This window comes from Idiotropiscis lumnitzeri, chromosome 7 (genome assembly GCF_059441095.1).
Source record: "Idiotropiscis lumnitzeri isolate Australia: NSW breed Sydney's pygmy pipehorse chromosome 7, RoL_Ilum_1.0, whole genome shotgun sequence".
Classification (NCBI taxonomy): Eukaryota; Metazoa; Chordata; class Actinopteri; order Syngnathiformes; family Syngnathidae; genus Idiotropiscis; species Idiotropiscis lumnitzeri.
In genome coordinates this window covers 3,335,213-3,357,287 of record NC_142397.1, presented here as the reverse complement: position 1 = coordinate 3,357,287, position 22,075 = coordinate 3,335,213, and the positions used below count along the sequence as shown (strand labels likewise).

Sequence of the window (22,075 nt, the reverse complement as noted above, 5' to 3'; positions counted from 1 at the left end):
TTAGGAAATTGCTCTTTAAAAGAAGTTATTGATTAGTAAAACTGCTCCACAATAAAAATATATTTTGAGCCTTTTACAGGTTAAAACAATTTTATTAACCATCATGATTTTTTTTAACTTCATGTATGGATTATGTAATATATAAACACTCTCAAGATTTAAAAAGTCATGTCTGTACCCTGCCTGAAAAAAATGTTTTTTATAAATTCAGCACATGCATTTTACAACACTAAATTTTATGTACCTTTAAGGTCCTGCTAAAACAATCTGCTTTTCACAAAACTCACTTTATTGTTGAAAGACGTTGTTTTTTGTCACGTTTGTTCTGAGATTAGCCTGAGTGACGCTGTCCAGTCGGCCAGTGTGTGTGTGTGTGTGTGTGTGTGTGTGTGTGTGCACCTTGTACATCTGATTAGTCTTGACTGCCTTTGCTTAACAAGCTAGACTGGTGTGTGCGCATTTCCGAAGTGTGGCAGGAAATTGAAATCTGATATTCAATAGACGGGGAAATTAACTCTATTTCTTTTATACGGACTGTCCCATGGTTACATTATCTTATAATAATTCCTGTTTTTTTTTCAACTATTTATAACAGTTCCCAGATGTTTTAATAATAACTGATCAAAAAACAAAGTTCGGATTGGCTTTGCCACGGATCATATCATTTTTCACAACAGCAAAAAGAGAAAAACAAGGTAAATTGAACTTTGTCCTCAATTTATTTTGCGTAACACTTTTGCCCATATCCTCCCCATTTCTTCTGTAACAAATATTCTATATTTTGTTTAAAGATAATATAGATCGTGTTAAATGGGGAATTTTTTATTTTTTTTATTTACCCAAATATGGAAATTGCTCATTTTTGAGCTGTAATTTTGATAACATGATATTGCAATATTTTTGCGAACAGTTATCTTATTGCCGCCAAATGTGGTGAGTGGCGAATTTTCATAATTTGCGCAATGCTCCCAGAACCTCCCTGCGCTGTACTCCTCACTACCTCATCTTTGTGCCAATTTAAAGTCGTGAAATGATTATGTAACACATACCCTAATCTGTATCATCTACTCAAAAACTGTGCTAATCTCATATCCAAAGGGATGCAACACCGCCATCTGCAGGATTCTGTTAGTCAATACAATGGTGTACAAGTCGGAGTTTCACAGACAAGCTAGGCGAGACCCTCTTCCAGTGCCTACCTGCCTCAAGAGCAGACAAAAAAAAAGATAGTTTGTGTGCCCACAAGTTTTGAAAAACTACATGGCATCTCTTCCCCCCCATTTTCATTATTTTACGACCCAGAATGGATCAATGAAACGTCTCGCATCTCATCTTATTGCTGGCGTCGGCCTCGACAGACTCTCCTTGAAGTGAGTGTCTGGTTGCTATCACATCAGGTCGACATTCACTCCCAGATAGGCCCTATCTCGTCTTGGCCGTCTACTCGAAGGTCGGCCTCCCACCGCGTGACTAGCCTGACCCCCCCCCCGCTCCCCTCTCGCACTCTCGGCTGTGTGATGCACAAAGCCATTGAGTCACATTTGTCAACAGGGTCGACATCTGACCAGCCCACATTAGGTTAATGAGTGATGAGGTCCTGGCCCCGGCGTACAAGGCGTGTCCCTGTTCTTGTCTTTAGTTGGTTAGTTAATGACTAATGGCAGTATTGTATTCTCGTTTTGGGACCATTTAGTACCGGGTGGCGCAGAGTAACTGAACTCAAGAAATTTTATTGATCATTAGAGTCTGAAAGAATTTTCATTTTGAAAATCAGTCTTTGGAGAGCTTTGGACTTCCAATGGTCTTCCAATAAAAAGCAAGTTTATTTAAAAGACAATATCAGCAGGACTCGTGCTCCAGGTGATTGTCAGACACAAATCCTGTTCTGTGTAATATGCGATGACGGACTGGCAAGTGAAATGAGCTTTCAAGAATTCCAAATAAGCACCTTGCATCCATTTCCATGGATTTCCATTTCAATGGGCTCAAAGCAAAACACGTCATGAGTCAGGCATGCTTGTTTTGTGAGGCGGGTGAGTCAGGTATTGCTACACAAAGTGTTGTGGAATGTGCAGTGAAGATCTTGCGGACCCAGAATGCTGCTGGGCTACTTGGGACTGCGGCGAACTACAAAACCCCCCCACCCTTTCCAAGCCGTCCTCCCCACCCCTCTTAGTCCCAAACTCAGTCGTTTGCTATTAAAGACACATTGTGATGACTGCGTGAGGCTTTTGCTCTCTTCTCCTTGTTATTTCTTCCCTGCCTCCCTCACGTCGTCCATGTTGACACCGAGGCTTGAGAAGCACGGCAATGATTGTTGAAATGACTCACCATGGTGCTCTCTCGCTGTGTCCAGGTCTGAGTGTGTCCACTGAAGCATGAAGCAGGAGAGTCGCGATGGTGATGTCAGGCCTCATCCGCAACCTGAGTGTGCTTACAATAATTGACAGGTTGGGTATTGTGTTGTTGTTGTTTTTTTTTTAACCTAAAATAGATTGGATACTTTTTGTCAAGTCACTTTCTCGAGATCAGCTAGACAATCGTCCTTATATTGCCATTTGAGTGTGTGAAAGACGGCGATTGTCCTAAATTTGGGATGATTTCACCAATATAACTGGCTTAAGTTACACAACTGCATTTCTACGGTAAAATAAACATTGTTAGCTAGCTTAATAAAATATAGACTACAGCCATTAGTAATAACAAATTGTTATCCCGCTACGGATGGTTAGGACAGAGGGAAATTGCACGCAACCCATGTGCGTTTTCGATCGCAAAATACAGTTAACACACAAGCACGTTTTTAGATGGCCTCGACCGACGCCGTCTCTCAACTCGCTGAGCTAGCCAACTTCTCATTGGCTGACTTCCTTGTCACTCAGTAGGCCAGCACACATTCAACGTCAGGGATACTACAGTAAAGAATTTCAGGATCGTGACCCCCAAGTGGGCAAAATACCTGTACGTCACATGCATACGTTTTGCTATGATATGCACGAAACCTTGTCATATAAAAAAAATATTATATATTATATTATTGCTACTTTGCAGTTTTCGCCTAATCTTGTAGTGGTCTGGAACGGAACTCTTAAATAATGACGAGCTTGTCTCAATTTACTCCCAAATTTAATCTCAGAAGTGGTGTAGGAATACGTTTATTGTACGTTATGCCACCTGGTGGAAGATCTTTTAAATGTTCTGCATGACATTACTTGTCACTAAAATGTATACATGAACATAGAATTGTTGTAGTAAATAAATAATAATTTGACGTGAAAAAAGTGAAATTGAAGCTTGCGAATAGGCATGGAATCACTAAATGTTTGTATTTAGGTTAAAAATGTTAAAATCTAAATAAAAAGAAAGTTTCACTGTGGCGATAGTTAAATATTTATCTGTGAAAAGGCCATCTTTTCATTTACTTTATTTTTTTTAATGTCATTTCTCCAGAAGTATTGCTTGATCGCAATGTGAGCTCCAGCCGACGTCTTCTCCACGCCGCTCCTCAGCCTCACTCAGCAACCAATCAAATGCACACGGACAATAAGCAGGCCAATCATGGCAAGCAAGGTCACCGGTGACGGACGAGCTCAAATGGCCGCCGTAAACCTGCAGGCGCAGGCGCAGCAGCAGCAGCAGCAGCAGCAGCAGCAGCAGCAGCAGCAGCAGGGAGCCGCTGGTCACCTGGGCCCCAAGAGTCGCCTCAGTGCCGGGGGTCATGGCGTCAACAAGAGCAACCCCGGGCCGAAGGCCGCCGGCCAATCGGCGAGCAGCATCGGAGGAATGCTCAAAACCAAAAGCAAGCGGGAGAGGAGCGTTTCTCTGGACTCTGGTGAACCACGACACACTGCTCCTAAAAGCCTGGAGGCTGATTCCAAAGCAGGTGAGACATATTTTTCATATCCGCATGTCCTGCAATTTTAACATGAGGCAAATGGACGCATCTTGGGAAATTATTTATTTCATTAATTAATTGCACAGCCCTCCGCCTTGACCTGGAAGGCAGCCTGGGTGTGACCCGCCAGATTAGTCTAAGCTTCTCAAATGTTTGGTCTGGCGATGCTGACGCTGCATGCGCCACATGCACAGATCCGTTACAATACTTGACAAAATGCAATTAGGCGGCTTAGTGAAGTGTTGCTGCCATGAATGAAAATGTCATCAAGGTATGAAAACCCAAACTCTGTATTTTTTATTGGACTGAACCTCCCCGCCTAAAACAGATGTGAGTGACAAGTAAATGTCAAGTGTTAATGAGACATTTGAAACTGTTTGAAATTGTGGGGAAAAAAAATCATCAAAGCATCAAGCATCAAATCGCCTTTAAGAGTGTCAAAGGTCCCCACTACCTTTTACCCCGCTATCTGACCAAAAACTTTCGCTGACTTCTTCACCTCCTCCACGACAGGAAGTGAACGTAACAGCGCAGAAAATGCCCCGACCTTTCATTGAGGCGGCAGAATTTCCTCCCTTCACTCCCCCAAGGCTCCTGATAGCGGCAATGACGTGTTTCACATGAAAACGTGTTGCGTCCTCGCTCACGAGGTCACAAGCCTGTTTGAGTTCCCCCTGTTGAAAAAAATGAGCCATTAGTGTACTTGTTCCTGGGGTCTCATGCAACTCAATGTTCAACTGTAAAATTCTTCAAATAACATCATCGCGTCGCGGGTGAGCACGAGCCTTGAGATACGGCTTTCAGTAATTACCGGACCATGCTCGGAATGCAAAACTCTCTCTTCTCAAATCTTTATGCATTGAAATGAATGGAAATGCCGTTAATTTCTTCCAGCCTGCCCCAAAAATGCAGCTAATAGTCAGGTGCGACTAAAATTGGAGCTCGGACTGGCACCCGAAATCTTGTTCCCAAAAATTGTTGTCTTTCCTTTGGCGGTTGCAATACTTCTGGTTCATTACCTCCCAGCTGCCAAAAGAAAGTAGTAGTAGTTGTCATAATAGTTGTTATAGCAACTAATGTGTGATGCATTTTCTAGTTTAGCATGCGGCATCCTTACGCCACATCACGCATTTACAGCACAAAAAAAGCCCAATAACCCATCAGGCAGGATTCTACCCTTGGCCACAATAGTTAAGGTAAGCCATTTAAAACCCAAAACAAAAAAGAAATCCGTAGCTAGAAGCCGAGGTTTCATCCAACATTGGTACATTCAAGTAAAAAAAATAAAAATAGGTGGCAGGTGAGTATAGCACTCTCAAGTAACTGCATTCAACAGAAAAATGGAATGAAAGTGAAGGTCAAGCCTGCCTTCATCTGAGCTGCACATCACTGTGCTGCTAAAAGCAAGACAAGGCCAGTGACCAAGGTAAACAAATTGGCTCAATGGCTGACTTTATTGTGAAAAGAATCTCGTAGCCCTTGGCAACATAACATTGGCAGGAAAACAAGCCATCGCTTTCATTTAATCGGCAAGAGCTCCCTCTGCTGGCTTTTGTGGGTATTAATCGCGTCGTCGCTGTACTTCAGTTGGTTTAAGATCTGATGTTGGTTGACCTCAAAGTTGTTTTCATTTCTATACCACAAATGATGTAAAGCCGGGCAGTGGTTAAGAGTCATTTTAACATTCCTAAATGTCACACAACTACAGAGAGATGATAATTGTTGCGTGATAAAACTAAATTCGGAAAAACCCCACACCTTTCACCTTCCAGACTCAGCTGTCCGCCAGACTTGTAAATATAGAGGCAAAATGAATTGTGATACTGTCACGTCGTTACGATGTGATGTTTAATCAATTGTGTTGCTCACATGCGATTAACACTGACGGAATAAATTGGGAGGTTCTGGGTTTTAATCTCATCTGTAGCCTTCATTTGTGGAGTTTGGCCCTGGGTTTCTACATGCAGTTTCTATGGGTACTGGTGGCACACTGTTTTATTTATTTTTTTAGAATAATAAATATTCTCACAATTTTTTTTCTGTATGTGTGTTGAAGAGGGTGTAACACGCAGTAAGCGTCGTTGTGTTCTGGAGAAGAAGCAACCATACAGTGGAGATGAATGGTGCTCCGGACCCGACACGGAGGACGACGAAGACAAGCCACGTTCGACGACTCAACGTAAGTCCGAGATTGTTTCATTTATGGTGTTGTAATAAAGTAGTAGCCCCCTTTCTGAGTTCTGCTTTTTGGGGGGACGTATTCTGATTGGGATTATTTGGCCAATTTTAACCTCTCGCAAAGACAAAACAAGCAAATATAATTTTTATTAAGATGAGTTCAGTTCCATTGTTGTTGATTCAAGAAAACAAAAGTGAAGTTGGCTGCAAGAATTCAAAAAGAGACATTCCCCAATCCAAAGTAATTCAAGAAGATGAGAAACAAAATGTCTGACGAGGTTTAGAAGGCCATTTCCAAGGCTTTTTGGATTCCGGGGCACCATGCCAAAGGCCATTAACCACAAATGGAGAAAAATGAGAACGGTGGTGAACCGTCAGAACCGTCACAGAAGTGATTCAGAGGACCCCCCCAAAAAAAAAAAAATAAATAAAAATAAATTAATTTATTTTGTTTTTTGCTTTTCTTGTAGGGGAGCGAGTGCTGCCAGGACCCAGGCAGGGACAACCTGATCACCCGCCTGCGGCAGCCGCCACCTCTGAGCCTGTGATGCCTTGTAGACCAGGACCTGGACTGAAGCCAGGACCACCTGCTCCTCAGTCCTCGCAGCAGTTGTATGTCTTCACAACCAGCATGGCCAACAGGTAAGCCACCATTTACAGACGTAAAAGAAAACCTTCAAGCACTAGAGTAGAGATTGCGATTTGTTGATACTCATTCTTTGAAATGTTGCTTTGACAGTGCTGCAGAGGCAGTAATGAAAGGAAAGATGGATTCCATTCTTCAGTTTCACCAGCAAACTGTGCCACGAACAAAGTTAGAGCAGGTGAGCCAACGACATTGACGTCAGATGTACAGTTGTACTTCACACATTTTTGGGAGCCATACTGAGGAACACTAGTCAACCGGGTTGCATACTTAAATGTTCTTTGAAGACACAAATCCACTTTCCAAGTTGGCAACATGGCAAAGAAGCGGTGTGCACTGCACTTATTGGAATTCAAAGTCTGTGGACTGTTAAACTGTAAACTGTACCCCAATTATCAAAATGTCTTAAAATAATATTTTGTGGAATTTTCACTTTCACTTACCTTGGTCTTTTTTTTAATCTTGCGCACAAGTTAAATGTTTTTTTTAAAGCAAAAAAATAATACTAAAACTAAATTAAAAAAAGTAAACGAATAAAAACTAACAAAGCTGTTCTGTGAAAACTGAGAAAACCTAAAAAACAACCTCAAAACAAAATAAAAACTAATGCACTCGCAGGAACGTGAACGTGTCATAAAACAAGGACCACCTGTATTTGAGGAAATCACAATCATCAATAAAAAGTTATTTTTATTTGACACAGGTCCATGCACTGGCGAGAATCGCAGAGAAGGTCAACTCCAGTGCCTCTCCGCCCGCAGGCACCCCTAAATCCAAAAGTGCAACCCCGCGACCCAACTCTGCAGGAGGCGGCGTCTCCTCACTTGCGGTGGGAACGCCCACATCAGGGGGCCACTCTGACAATGATTCCCCTCGGACCAGACACGGTGGCATCTCCATTAGTAACTCCATCATCTCCCATAGGCCAGAGGGAGACGGTAGAGGCACACCTTTAGGCCCCGTCTCAGGAACTGTACACGGTGAGGGTCTTCCCATTGCTAGTCTGTCTCCATCGGGGAGTCCTTCCATCCTGTCTGCGCATTTACAGAGCGACACAGGACAGAGAAGCGGCCCTGGGAATGCAGGCGGTCTTTCCAAGGAGCAGCTGGAACACAGGGAGCGTTCTCTGCAGACTCTGAGGGACATTGAGAGGCTATTTCTACGCACTGGAGCCCGAGCGAGCCCTCATGGCGACATGGGGGGTTCCAACAGTAACCTTACAAATAACGCTTCCAACGTCCTTAACAACAGTAGCCATCGAGGTGTTATTCTGGAGGATGGCGACAACGGTACAAACACTGGAGATTGCAGCAGCGGTAGCATGGCGCTGTCCGCTTTGGCCTCTTTGGGAACCATGAAGAAATTCGAAGAACCACTGCAGTCCATAATGTCTCAAACGCAGTCGCTCAGCGCTGCCACGCACAGCCCGGAAATGGACCCTCACCAGAATCTACCACAGCACCCTCATCATCAGCTATCTTCACCTGGCTTAGACATGGGCCCCTTACTTGGACCGGAGGGGCTGACCCAAGAACAAATCGCATGGCGGAAACTCCAAGAAGAGTACTACCAGGAGAAAAGGAGGCAACAGGAAATTCACAATCCGCAGCACTTTAGGATGATGACTGAGATGGGCTTGCATGGAGGTCCCATGATGATCCGGGGACCCCCTCCCCCATATCACAGCAAGCCTGGAGATCAACAGTGGGTTTCTGGGAATATCATGGGAGGAGGAATGCCCGGAAATGTACGAATGATGGGCATGCAACAAGAAGGACCCGGACGTCCAAAGTTCCTTGCGCAGATGCCGAGAATGCCTCCAGGTGGAGCAGGGTTTCCTGGCAGTCCAGGGGCGATGTTACCTGTTGATGGTCTGGGACCCCAAAGGCCGACTCGGCAAGGGATTTGGCTTGATAACATGCCCAACAACATAGACGGTGGCGCTCCATTCCACGCTTGCTACCCTCCTCAACATTTGCAAGACGACCCAGAACATCTTTTAACCCGTGAGGAATTATTCCGCATTACGGAGAAGCGGCAGATGCAGGTTCTTCCGAGGCTTGAACTTGACCGGATTATTGCACAGCAGCAACAGGGCAATATGGGATCAAGAATGATGGGAAATCCTGGGGGGACAGACTTTTCCAATTTGGGTATGGGCAGGGGTCCACCTTCCAATCAAGGGGATCCAATGGACTTTCCTGGTTCTCGGGATATGATGGGCTCTCCTGGAGGAGGGCCTCAGGTTAGAGATTTAATCGACTCTCCTCTAGGGGGCAACCTTTCAATAAACATGAACCCACAGATGAATATTCAGCAGCAACATATGACTCTGTCGCAAAAGCTCAGAAGGGGCCCAGGACGAGCGGGCCCTATAAGTGAGTTCTTCAGTTCTGGGGAGATTGCAAGAATACGAGCATCACAAAATGAAAGAAGAAACATGGGAATGGTCTCAGGACCTGAGGGACCTTTTCGTTTTCCATCACAAGGCCCTTTCTCCGGTGGCGCGGGCGAAGGGCCATATCCTCAACAGCCTGGTCCCGAGATGTTCAGGGCTGAGCAGGAGATTCGTAATCAGATGGGAGCTACATCTCGGCTCAGTCATATGCCAATTACCGGTGACCTCAGAGGAGTGGGTCCTGGTCCCCGACATCCTACCGACTTATCAGTCAATGTTCACCCGCTGGCCTCTCCTACGGTCCCGCATCCTCACCAGCTCAATTCACCATCCCTTCATCGAGAGACATCAGCTCATCTTCCCTCTCCGTCTGCTCCAGGGCAGAAGTCACCGTCGGTTATTGCACCTGCAGGTCCTCACCCCCCTCCCCCTCCTGCTTCTGGAGCGGGGACACCTTGCTCTACTTCCATGAAATCGCCCCAGATAATGGGGTCTTCGAACCACGACTTGCACTCTCCATCTATCTCACCTGCACGACTTAAATCCCCAGCTATGGCTATGGGCTCTCCTGCATGGATGTCTCCGAAAACAGACCCTTCAAGTCCAGGTGGTCTGTCCGGTGTGAGGGCTGCAGGCAACGGAGGAAGCCATTCTGAGACAGGTGCATTAAAAAAGATTTTTCAGAGATGAGCTTAAGGCACCATTTTTCCTAAAACTTTTGGTGACATTTATTTTGATGTCTTTTTTTTTTTTGCAGGACGTTCAATCCCCCCAAGAAGTTCCACCTCCACCCCAAGTAGCCAACCAGGCTCGATGAATCCAAATATGACATTTGCGGCGTCGCCTGATGCCCCCAAAACACAGAATCCGTTGTCGCTGATCATGTCTCAGATGTCCAAGTACGCCCTGCCCAGCTCAACTCCCCTTTACCACGACGCAATCAAGACGATATCAACCTCTGATGACGAGATGCTGCCCGATCGACCTCTTCTGCCCGGTGTCAGCATTGGAGGTATCAACCCAAAAAAACACACATCGATTAAGTTTTCATTTAATTGGTGTAAAACTCTCGGAATTTTGAACAGTTCAGTGGACAAAGTTTGGAATATGGTGCCCAAAAAAATGCTGGCAAAATGTGAATAGCAGTCTCATCTTAACATGCTGGTTTTGTTACACCAACAGGAAACATTGGGAACCCGCCGACATCTCAGATGCTGGTCTCCCAGAGTTCCATTGGTGCCCAAAGTGACTCCCAAAGCCCCGTGGGAATACCAAGCCAAGGTCAGCAGCAACTATCCCACGATTCCTCGGAACCTGTGCTGTCTTCCCCGAACCCAATGGGCCTTCCTCTTATGAGTTCCACCATGATGGTGGGAGGAAGTGATGACCTTGGTCCTTGCAATGTCTCACCGATGTCTCAAAACCAGATGACGGCTTTCCCCCGCATGCAGCCGTCGTCTCACGGCCGTATACGCTCACCTATCAGCAGAATGTCGCAGAACTTCTCTCAGTCCGGTGATGACATTCTCCCAGCTCAGCAGCTGCACCTGCTTGGTAAAGACCCCCACCAACGCCACCCTCACCCCTCAGAGTCATTTCCACCTCTCCCCATGGGCGATGGCCCGGATCTAAGTGAAGTCATCCGACCGACCCACTCTGGGATTCCCGAGTTCGACCTGTCCCGCATCATTCCCTCCGATAAGCCCAGCAGCACTCTGCAGTATTTCCCCAAGAGCGAACCGCACCAGAATCCAAACCAGGGGCCCGGGTCACAGCATCCACCTCCCCAGCAGCTCCTCAAACACTTGTCTTCCTCTGGTCCTCCACACATCTCGTCATCCAACCCCCACTTGGCCAATTTACAGAACATGATGGCCGAGCAGCAGCTTCCTCCTCACCAGGGGCACGGCGGACTCAGCCAAAACTTGTCCGTCCTCCAAGGGGACGCCAGGGGGATGGTGTCCGGCGCGGGCATGGGCCCCATGTGCCCGCCAGGACACATATTGGGAAGGACAGGCGTGATTCCCCAGCAGCAGCAGCAAGCCATGATGGCCAACAGTCTTCTCCACCATCCGTCTGGTCCCTACCCGGGAATGATGTCACCGCAGCAGCACCAGCACAACTTGATGGCGCGGCAAAACGTGATGATGATGCAGGCCAAGCAGCGCAACATGCCCATGTCGGGAGACCCCTTTGGCCCCCAGGGTGCTTTAATGTCCCCCCAGGGGCCCTTGATGGGCCCATCCCATGCACAGACTGGAATGATGGGACCTCAGTCTCTCAGACAGCGGGGGATGTCTCTGGACAGCCCCATTGGTTACGGTCCTGGCGGTATGGCCAACATGCCTTTTTGATCCTCCCGACACAGCCTGGACAAGCGTCTCCTTTTTGGAATCCACGAATCATTCGTTCCTTCCGTTTTAATTGGCAATCGAATGACGAGAAAGGCACTCATTATTTAGTTTTTTTAGTGTAACAGAAAAAATGAAAATGCGAGTAATTGACGCCCCCCCTCCCAAAAAATATATATATATTTATAGTTGCCGACCGTGTAAACATACCTCAAACCATGTTCCCAAAACACTTTCAAACTCATCTTAACATCTTAAGATTTGGAAATAAATGGCTTACTGAGGATTTATTTTGGAAAAAATGCTCGAAAATTGTACACATACTCCGTAAGATCCACCAGCTTCCCCGGCAAAAAAAATAGCTCCACCTCTGTTAAGTGTATCGCTTCATTGGACTTCCTTGATACCAAATTTCTATTTTTAAGACTTCACATATGATACACAATACACATAGAATATGGGTAATGGATTGTAATCATGGTCCCGACAGACTGTGGTGGCAAACAAGCTAATTTATCTTTTCTAAGTAATGCTTGTTTCCAGATTTCCAGGTCTCACAAACCCAACTAATTATTCATGTAAATCATATTCAATCTTGTGGACTGATTCTTTTTTCCCTATTTTCTATTTTTATTTGGACGCTAACATTTATAAAAAAAAGAAAAAAAATCAGGTTGTGTTTTTGTGTTACACTAAAAAACAAGTAACAAGAAAATCATTGTTTCGTTAAGTTTTGGATTGCCATTTGAAAATGAAAAGAACAAATTCTGCACGGATTAGCGTGCCTACGCCTTTTTCTTTTTTTCTCACTTGTATTTTTTTGGGGGGGGCGTGAGAAGAGAAATTACAAATATCAGTAACAAGCTTTGCTACTGATTTATACTTTGAAATATTTAAAAGCACTGTAAAATTGTTGGATATCAAAAATCTGAAGAGCTTTTCTTATAAAAAGCAAAAAAAAAAGGAACAAAAAAAATTTAAAGTATGTACATTTCTGAGATGTGCTTGTTTGTCGGAAATCACAAGGCGGAGGAGTGCCTAAAATTTATATTTGTTTTTCATTTATTTTATTTCTCCAGCTACCAAAACTGTTGTGCAAAGATATATATATATATATATATATATATATATATATATATATATATATATATATATATATATATATATATATAATATGATGACATAATATATACCTGCTGTATATAAGATGCAATTTGTGATTGTTTGCACTTGTTCTGTATAACTGTGTTTTAATAGAAGTCTAAAAGAAATGGAAGCGTGAGAATCTCTATGTTGGGTTTTACTTGGGATAGCAGTTGCTGTTTGATAAACGCAGACAACGGGACACGGCTGCAGTCAAATAAATGAAAGCCTTAATAACTTTTGGTGTGAAGACTCTTCTGGCCATCACCAACAGAATGAACCATTTGAAACAAATGTAAACCTGCAATTTCAAAAGACATCCAATACAAGAGTTGTACATAAAAAAAACATTCTTTTGTAAATTAGGTGCAGAGATGGACAGACAAAATGCCGGCATAAGTCTTAGTTTATTTCCAATTTTGATGTGAAGGTGGTAATCCAGTGTGCCACTTAAACCTTGATGATACTGACAGTGATCAGGATCCAACCTGTGAAAAATGATAACAGTTTCCCAGTTGTGAGTGAAGGTTCATGCAATATAATCTATTAAAATTCAAGTCCTCTATCAATATATTTGGAAAAATGACAAATTTTAAGTAAATACACAAATTCTGTGTAAAATGGGGAAAAAGTAATATTTTCCATAGCCTTTAAATCCCGCACAGATTTCATTGCAGCCATAGAACTTTGACTAATTCTCCTGAAAAATGACAAGAATTGAGTATGCATAGGTGTTAGTTGACAATTACATGATTTTAGGTTTTTATTCTGCAGATAAAAACAGTGAGAACAAAAGCAATCTACCCATTTATTGAAAAGCCACGACACGTGTCACAATGTGATCGGAACCCATCATGCTATTGAAGTTCTTGTTACAAAGACAAAAAGGAATCCTTTTCGCGATGTGGTGATGATGGATTTCATGCCAACCAAATGGGCACAAAGATCAAGACACAAAGAAAGCAACTGTGTGAAAGTACCTTTGACAACGCCTGTCATTTTTGCTCCATTGCTCTCAATTATGCAGCGGTGGCGGTGGTTCTCGAATATGTTGCACTCGTATCTCCGGTGGTACACGGGCTCCCCCCTGTGGTATGTGAGCGCATTACTTAAATGTTCAAACTACATGGATAGATAGCTAAACACGATATGGAAAGAAAGTATTTTAACTATGTTACTATATCACAGTGTGTTCAATGTAAATACACTACAAAATACTCCTGAACCACATTTTTAATGAAGATTATTTTAAAGTATGTCACACTGGTGATACTCTGGTATGAAAATTGTGAGTGTAAAAAGTTTGTGCATCACTTAGTTTGGGGCAGTGTGCTGTGGCACATTAGGGTGACTTCAGAGATCATCAGGTGTTAAATTATATTTGGTAAACAGTGGGTTAGAGTACCTAATGAAGTGTCTTGAATACATTTTGACCAGGGCAAATTCAGGCACGTGCGTAGAAATTTATTGGGGCCACCTAGAATGGCACGTAAGTAGCTTTTGAAAAGTTAATCAAAGTGATTGAGGGGTCACGGAGTTCAAACTTATTGCGTTACATACAGCAATTGTTACCCTGGCTCAGTGACGTCTCGGAGGTGACGTCATTTTTAGGCCAAAGTGTAAAAAACACAACCGCGACGGCTACATTCGATGCGGTACATTTACGCGTCCCAGAAATAGAGGAGTAAACTGTTTAGGATATGATATATCTAGAAGTAGTTGAATACATAAATAATTTTAAAGAGATTAGAAATGAAATCAGCTGATCGTGGCGGTGGGAGGCGGGCTCAAATACGAGTGGACGCCATCTTGCAAGCTCAGATGAGAAGAAGCCTCATTCGTGCTCTCCGCTACCATTTGACAAAGCTTAAAAATAAGGAAAAACAAAAAAACGACGATTTACTTCGCATATCCGAGGTAACGAGCGACTGCGCTCGGACGTTATGTATGCGTTAAATCCTCCTCTGTACGCCCGAGTCATCCTTGCCGTGTTGTTCGGGAACATTTAATATCGTACTTCGCCGTCGTTAGCCGGTCAGCTAGCAATCTAGCCAACTAGGTAGCTTGCGAACACTCGGTGACGTTGAACGTTAGTGTTGATTTTTTTTTAATTAAGACAAAAGCCGAACCACGTTACCTCTCGAAATCTTGTAACACCCATTACCGACTTAATGTTGACAATAATTTAAAAAGAACACTCATGTTTCGGCGACTTCTCCAAAACGCCAAGCTAATTTTGCGGCGCTAGCAGCACCTACGTCATCGTTTATTCTCCAAACTCCAATCCAGCTAAACATTTAATATCTTTTACCGTCGTGGCCTATTTTGTTTCGTCTGATACTTATTCCGTTTTTACGTCTAAAGTCTTAATGTGCGTGACTCCCCTCTGAACGTTATTAGGGTTTGGCGGTAGCTGCTAACTAGAGCATTTTTCGTAGATACGACTCTTGTAATGGTGAAATGATTGTTTCATTTAAATAGTCGAGACAGAATTTTACTGGCTATGTAAACGGAACTCTCCCACAACTAGTTCGACGAAGCATATTGATAGCTTGTACAGGCCCGTTTGGTATTGTCTGTATTATTTTGAATGTGTATATATATATATTATCCTTGGGCTCCGTGTCATTAGCAGCTACCGCCGGGGTTATACTCGCACACAATTTACTTGTTTTTGGTCATATGCTGTACGACTGACTACTTTTGTGCTTTAGGGTTGATATAAATCCGACAAAGAGGACACAGCAGCTCTGAGCTCCCTGAGATGGCCAGCTTGAACAAGTCGGCCTGTACTTGAAAAGCCAGCTCAGCCCTCCTGGAGTTTGGATTCCAAACACCTGCTGTCAAACTCACTCAAATTGAACTGCTCAAGCCCCCCCCCCCCCATTCCCAACAGAAATCTGTTTAAAAAACAAACAAACAAACTGAAGAGACGTTTTCGCTTCATGTCCCAGAAACGGCAATGTTGTGTAGTTAGTGGCAGGCATAAGTATTTGGACACATTGTACAGCAAACACAACCCCAAGAGGGTCGGACTACGTTTAATTGTGAGTGTTTCCAGCTGAGTGGATTCACTCCTCACGTGAGCTTCATTGTTATTGGACTAAGAAGTTAAGGAACAAACATGAGCACTGCCAGGACGGAGAACCCGGTCATCTTGGGCTTGTCGAACCAGAACGGACAGCTCCGGAGCTCTGTGAAGCCGGCCGGAGCGCCAGGTGGCGGCGGTGGAGGAGGTCCCCAACAGCCACTAAACCAGATGAAAGGCACAATCAACAATGGTAATGCCCAGACAGCCCCCGCGACTAACGCTGTCATCAAGTAAGTTACTCTGGCAAAGTTGGTAACATGACAAATTCGTGCTTCCATGTGATCATTTCTCACGAGAGTTTGGACTGTTGCAGGCCTGGAGATGACTGGAAGAAAAATTTGAAGTTACCCCCAAAGGACATGAGGATGAGAACTTCGGTTTGTATTTATTTTTTTTTTATCCTGAAACTTTGCATAAACTTTCAGGAGAGTTTCTCGTTACATCTCACTAAAGTCTTGTAAAAGTACTTATTTTGATAAGGCTAATCAATTTCCATTCCAGGATGCTTATCATTTGAGAGCAATTGTATCCCCATAGTAAATTTAGGGGGTGCAATACAAATGTGGGTTTACATATTTAAATAACCTAGGCTAAGCTTGGCTCCTCCCCAAAATAAAAGCTTATCCCAGTCCAAATGAATCACTTCAAAATAGTTCTGTTTAGACGGGACTTTGGCAGCATTTTACGGTGTTTCAGAAAGCGCACAAACAGCTCGATTATGATTAGTGAAGTGCAAATGTGTACTGAACATTAATTGAGTGACCTGATGAGCTTCTGGTTGCTAATGATTACGTTTACTGGTGCCCCACAGGATGTGACGGCAACAAAAGGCAACGAGTTTGAAGATTACTGCCTAAAGAGGGAGCTGCTCATGGGCATCTTTGAGATGGGCTGGGAAAAGCCGTCCCCCATTCAGGTGCATTTTCTCCTCCAATGTTTGATGTTATCTTGATGCCGCGATGGTGAGCGACGCATCAAAGTATCCTTTTTCGCTGCTTCTCATAGGAGGAAAGCATTCCCATCGCATTGTCCGGGAGGGATATCTTGGCCAGAGCCAAGAACGGCACAGGGAAGAGTGGAGCCTACCTCATTCCCTTACTTGAACGCATTGACCTGAATAGGGACTATATACAAGGTGGGCAACTTAAATGCACGATAAGTGTGTTCGTCAGGGCCATGTAATATTTCTGCATTAATCAAAAAAAAAGTTCCCTTTCTAAAATAATTTTCTCATTAAATGCTTTGATAATTTTGTGTAACATCTTTCTACATATTTAAACACATTGCATTTATTTTAAATGGTAACTTGAAAAAAAATAGTGAAAATTACTGAATTGTAAAATTATCATTTTTGTTGCATTAATTTATCGTTTCCCTCATTAAGTACGTTAATGTATTTGAATTAATTAATTCCATTAAATAATTTATTGGAAATAATAAAACATTTCAAACTTTTTCCCCCCTACTTTAAAATATATTCCCTTACTAATTGGTCAGTTACATTATTTTAAAATCAAATTCATAATGAAACGTCAGATTTGCACTTGAACACAAATGCGCATTCGCCCTCTCCGACTGTACTGATACAAAATGGATATTTTGTCAGCAACAGATGTGTGACTGTAATCTCTTGTCCTCCCACCCCAGCACTGGTGATAGTGCCCACCAGAGAACTGGCTCTGCAAGTAAGCCAAATATGTATCCAGGTCAGCAAACACATGGGTGGAGTGAAGGTGATGGCGACCACGGGTGGAACCAACCTACGCGATGACATCATGAGACTGGATGAAACTGGTAACACTTTTAACACCCAGGCAAGACTCGGTTGCATTTATATGAGCGTAAATTTATTTTTCTCCTTTCCCAGTTCATGTGGTCATCGCCACCCCAGGGAGGATTTTAGACCTCATCAAGAAAGGAGTGGCCAAAGTCAGTCAAGTTCAGATGATTGTTCTGGATGAGGTGGGATGCACTCTTCATTTTTTCATGTCAAGCCGCATTGATGAATTCTTTTTTTTTTTAATACGCTGTTCCTCATCTTATTTCCCAACAGGCTGACAAACTCCTGTCTCAGGATTTTGTGGTCATGATGGAAGAGATTCTGGGCTTCCTCTCTAAACAGCGACAGATTTTGCTTTACTCTGCTACCTTCCCCCTCAGCGTGCAGAAGTTTATGGTATGTTCATGAATGATGCATCATGTTGAATGGACCAGTGCACTCTTCAGGTTTCTTTTAGAAATAAAAAAGCACGGGTATTACACTTTTATACTTGGTTTAATCTCATTGGATGATGCATAGGATTTGTATTTGGTCAGCTGCTGCACCAGTACAATGGTCTTTTATTCACTACAACCCGCGATTGTGTCGCAAATTTTTCACCCATCATTAAAATGTCTTCAAATACGCCTCCTATCTGCTTTGAATGTATATCAAAATTCCAAGCACAAAAGGTAGTGTTGAGAATATGTAGTAAGGGATGAATAGTGTTTTTTTTTTTCATTGTTTAAATCTTGGGTAATCCTCCCACACACGCGGCCATTGAAATTTGTGTAAATTATTATTTTTTTAATGCACGGTAAATGTATTTTCTACCAGAAAAACACTTGATTCCTGTACTTAAGTTCTATTTTCAGCATGGGAACTGCGAAAATATTAGCACTTTTGATCTCGTCCTATTTTTTTTTTTTTTATTTGTCATTTTCCCAACTCTCCTTCCTACTTTCCAAATGTGCCCAAGTTTTTGTTGGCCAAATGTGTGTGTGACTGTTCCACACGCTCAGCCAGTCAGGTCAGATGGTGCCTTGGCTCTCGAGTCAGCTTTGCTTTCGATGCAATTAAACTTAATTAGGCTAAAGCACACATCTACGTCGGAGCTCTAGTAGGTGGTTAAAGCTTACACGTTCCTTTTTATGGCAGTAATTGACAAAGGTGGTTTCATTTGCCCTCTCATGCTGCGTCTATTACGAATCATGTTTCACTGTGATTGTAGAACTCGCACCTACAGAAGCCCTACGAGATCAACCTCATGGAGGAGCTCACTCTCAAGGGTGTGACTCAGTATTACGCTTATGTCACCGAAAGGCAAAAGGTGCATTGCCTCAACACCTTGTTCTCCAGGGTAAGACTGACTCTTCTGGTTCATTTTGACACAAAAAGCACTTCTATTAATATTAAAAGAAAAAAAAAGTTTGAATGTAACGACGTTTGTCACTTGTCTTCTAGCTCCAGATCAACCAGTCTATAATCTTCTGCAACTCCTCTCAGAGAGTGGAGCTCCTTGCCAAGAAGATCTCTCAACTCGGTTATTCGTGTTTCTACATTCATGCAAAGATGAGACAGGTTGGTGCGCAGTTGGTTCTCTCCCCATATGCAATTGTTTTTTATAAACTGATTCCTTTGTTGAAGCTTGTCAGTCAGTCTTGAAAGCAAATGTTTTTCAAGTTGAATTCTTCTCTTTCCGTCCAGGAACATCGCAACCGCGTGTTCCACGATTTCCGGAACGGCCTCTGTCGAAATCTCGTCTGCACTGGTGAGTAGCCCACCTTGTAGGATTGTTAAATACTTTTCTACTCGAGTTGAAGGGACTCAGAAGCTAACAAGCCAAAGCAAGCTAGCATCTTGATTACAGTAAAACATGTTTGAATAACACCTGTTGCCATATCAGTTAATAATCACATTACGTCATTGTGTGCTGCATAGTTTCATCGGGACGCTGGTCAAATAAGAATGTACTTTTTTTTTTTTTTCTTTCAGACCTCTTCACAAGAGGCATAGACATTCAAGCTGTGAATGTTGTGATTAATTTTGACTTCCCGAAGCTGGGAGAGACATACCTTCATCGCATTGGCAGATCTGGTGAGAACTTGCTTGTAGCCTTCACCTCCTTTATGTTAAAAAAAAACAAAAAGCAAGCAAGCATTAAACCTCACGCTCATCCCTCAGGCCGCTTTGGACACTTGGGTCTGGCCATCAACCTGATCACGTATGACGATCGCTTCAACCTGAAAGGCATCGAAGAGCAGCTGGGAACCGAGATCAAGCCCATCCCCGGCATCATCGACAAGAGCTTGTATGTGGCCGAATACCACAGCGAGAGCGGTGAAGAAGTTAAGCCATGAGCCAGTGAGTATACGCCATCATTTTTGGAAGCTACTTTCTCTGCTTTGCTTTTGATTGTTGTTTGTAAAGTCTTGTAGGTGTTGTCCTTAATTATGTGAAGCAAATTGAGTTTCCTTTTGTTTGAAAATGCCCTGCCTTACCTTCCCAGTCCTGAGCATTCAATCAATCTAAAAACAAATTCTTAATTAGTATTAAATTGTCTTTCTAATGTCTTGTAACGTGGGATTGTAAATGGTCTGCCCCGTATATAAATAAGACTAAATTTCAAACTTTTTTTCTTTTGTCATTCACAGATAAGCCCATCCTCCATCCCCCTTTGGACCCCCACCCACCTCAGCCTGGATTTTTTTTTTTTTATGCCTACATCAGGAATGTGAAAGTTATTGGATGCGTTTTGGAAGAACTCTTCCCTTTTCACAGGGCTCAATGCTGCACCGCTTGCACTGAAGACGACACCCCCTTCCTACCACGCCCTCTCCCCATGAAGAAAGTGCGGGACCAAGTGGACGGGATATCCCGGCACGCAGAGCTGACTCTTTCCATGAAGCCAGCACCCCCCCCCCCCCGCCTCCCTGCCACCCCCCCCCCCCCCCAAAAAAAGAACAACCTCCATCTGCCATCTTTATTTTTTCTTGTTTTGGAACCGTTTTGTATGAAGTGCCTTAAGAAGCAGTCCTACTCGTTGTGAAGTAATAACCCTCGTCGTCATCAATCATAACCACTTTTTCATCTCTGCTTGTCCGGGGGCCTGCTGCGCTTCAGTCTGGCTTAACATTGCAGGACACACTTGGATCCACACCCTCCCCCTCCCCCAACGGATGGAGAAGGCAGGAGTTTTTTTTTTAATCTAACAAGAAAAGCCAGACGGTCCATTTATTTTGAGTTGACAAAAACGTTTGCTTCAAGAAGAGCCCGCCACTTTCCTCAAATTGTCTTCAGCAGCAAAGCAAAATTTGGATGATGGTGCAGCCAATCAACATCGAGAGTCATGAGGATTCCTCAACCAGTGGAGACTTTTTTTCCCTTTTTTTTTTTTGACCCCCACCCCACCCTGCTCACTTTCCTATGGATGGCCGTACTTAACTCTGTGAGCCTGTGTATATACCTTAATTTTTAAGATTGTTTTAAGACAAGTTAAGAAAGCTGGCTGCAACAATACCAACCCTCCCCACACACACATACTTGTTGGCACTGGAGGGACTGTTTGATTACTGCCTATTGGCCTGTGACTTTATTTATAATTTTAGAAATGGCAGAATGATTAAGAATCGAAAGCAAAAGACCCCCTTGTGCATGAAGTGCCATTGAGGCCAAGTGTCATAATTGAAAGTTGAACTTAAATTGATTAGTCATGCGATTTTTGGATTGTATCGTCCGACTCGCTGCAGTGCGGATTTGCTTGGCGGATGCTTTGGTTCCCCCCAGCCCCGACGTGTTCCATACAAGGACGAAGGCAGCAGCCTATTTTGTTTTCAACAAGAATGTCGTGTGGAGAAGCATCAGTGACGCATCTTACCTGGGGAAAAAGAAAATGTAGCAGGAATTCACTCTGCACGATGACACGTTTAAAAGAAAAAACAACAACAATAAAGCAACCCAGCACAGGTTGGCACTTACAATGCACAGAGTTGAGTTCAGGCAATAACACGGACAGCTTTTTGTACCTGCCACGCCAACATGAACATATTGCTGTAGAAGATTCCTTCAAAACAAAACAAGAAAAACTGAGGGGAATGGCTATGACGGGCGACAAATGGCTTGGACTGCAAACTTGGACTTAGTTACTGGCTTATATTTCTGCCCTTTTGTTTGTTCTGTGTGGGGGGTTTGGTTATATGTCCTCATGGAAAAACCCGATTTTTGCACAAAAGCTCCTCGGAGCCTTTGTGGAAAGTTTGGGTTCCCTCTTGTGGCAAGATGCTCTTAGGACTGTTCTGACCAACAGCGACTGTTTCAAAATGTTCCTTTCCCGTCCTCGTTGGGTCAGAATGGCAATTTTCCCCCCCTTCCTGCTCGTTTCTCACGTTGGCCCCAGAAGAATTCAACCATCCAATTTGGCTAATTGGCGGGGTGGGCGGGAGGGATTTTGTGTGTGGAAAAAATTGTGAAAGTAAACCAAAACGAGAGCGAGCAAGCAAGCGGGGGATCAAAACTTTGCAGACACCCGGCAGCCGTCTGCAACCTGGCGGCCTGCTGGCAGTAGTCCAGCTTGTTTTTGTTTTCAAGGCAGGTCCTACTGGACAAGTGAATGAT

At 43.6% G+C, this 22,075-nt stretch overlaps 2 protein-coding genes across 2 annotated transcripts; both read left to right on the top strand.

Moving 5' to 3' along the window:
- The first annotated feature begins 3,530 nt into the window (after positions 1–3,530).
- On the top strand, positions 3,531–12,140 carry bcl9l (bcl9 like). The gene is given in 8 exon segments (XM_088301080.1): positions 3,531–3,569; positions 3,571–3,883; positions 5,952–6,074; positions 6,544–6,715; positions 6,813–6,897; positions 7,423–9,778; positions 9,875–10,129; positions 10,300–12,140. Coding segments are annotated over 8 exon segments (4,515 nt in total). The 3' UTR covers positions 11,472–12,140.
- A 2,253-nt stretch (positions 12,141–14,393) lies between these two features.
- On the top strand, positions 14,394–20,401 carry ddx6 (DEAD (Asp-Glu-Ala-Asp) box helicase 6). Its single transcript, XM_088300588.1, has 14 exons — positions 14,394–14,528; positions 15,326–15,932; positions 16,016–16,079; positions 16,514–16,618; positions 16,708–16,837; positions 17,350–17,496; positions 17,570–17,664; positions 17,756–17,878; positions 18,693–18,821; positions 18,926–19,042; positions 19,169–19,232; positions 19,457–19,558; positions 19,646–19,825; positions 20,116–20,401. The coding sequence occupies exons 2-13, from the start codon at positions 15,736–15,738 to the stop codon at positions 19,819–19,821; spliced, it is 1,449 nt and encodes a 482-aa protein (XP_088156714.1). The 5' UTR covers positions 14,394–14,528; positions 15,326–15,735; the 3' UTR covers positions 19,822–19,825; positions 20,116–20,401.
- The last annotated feature ends 1,674 nt before the right edge of the window (positions 20,402–22,075 follow it).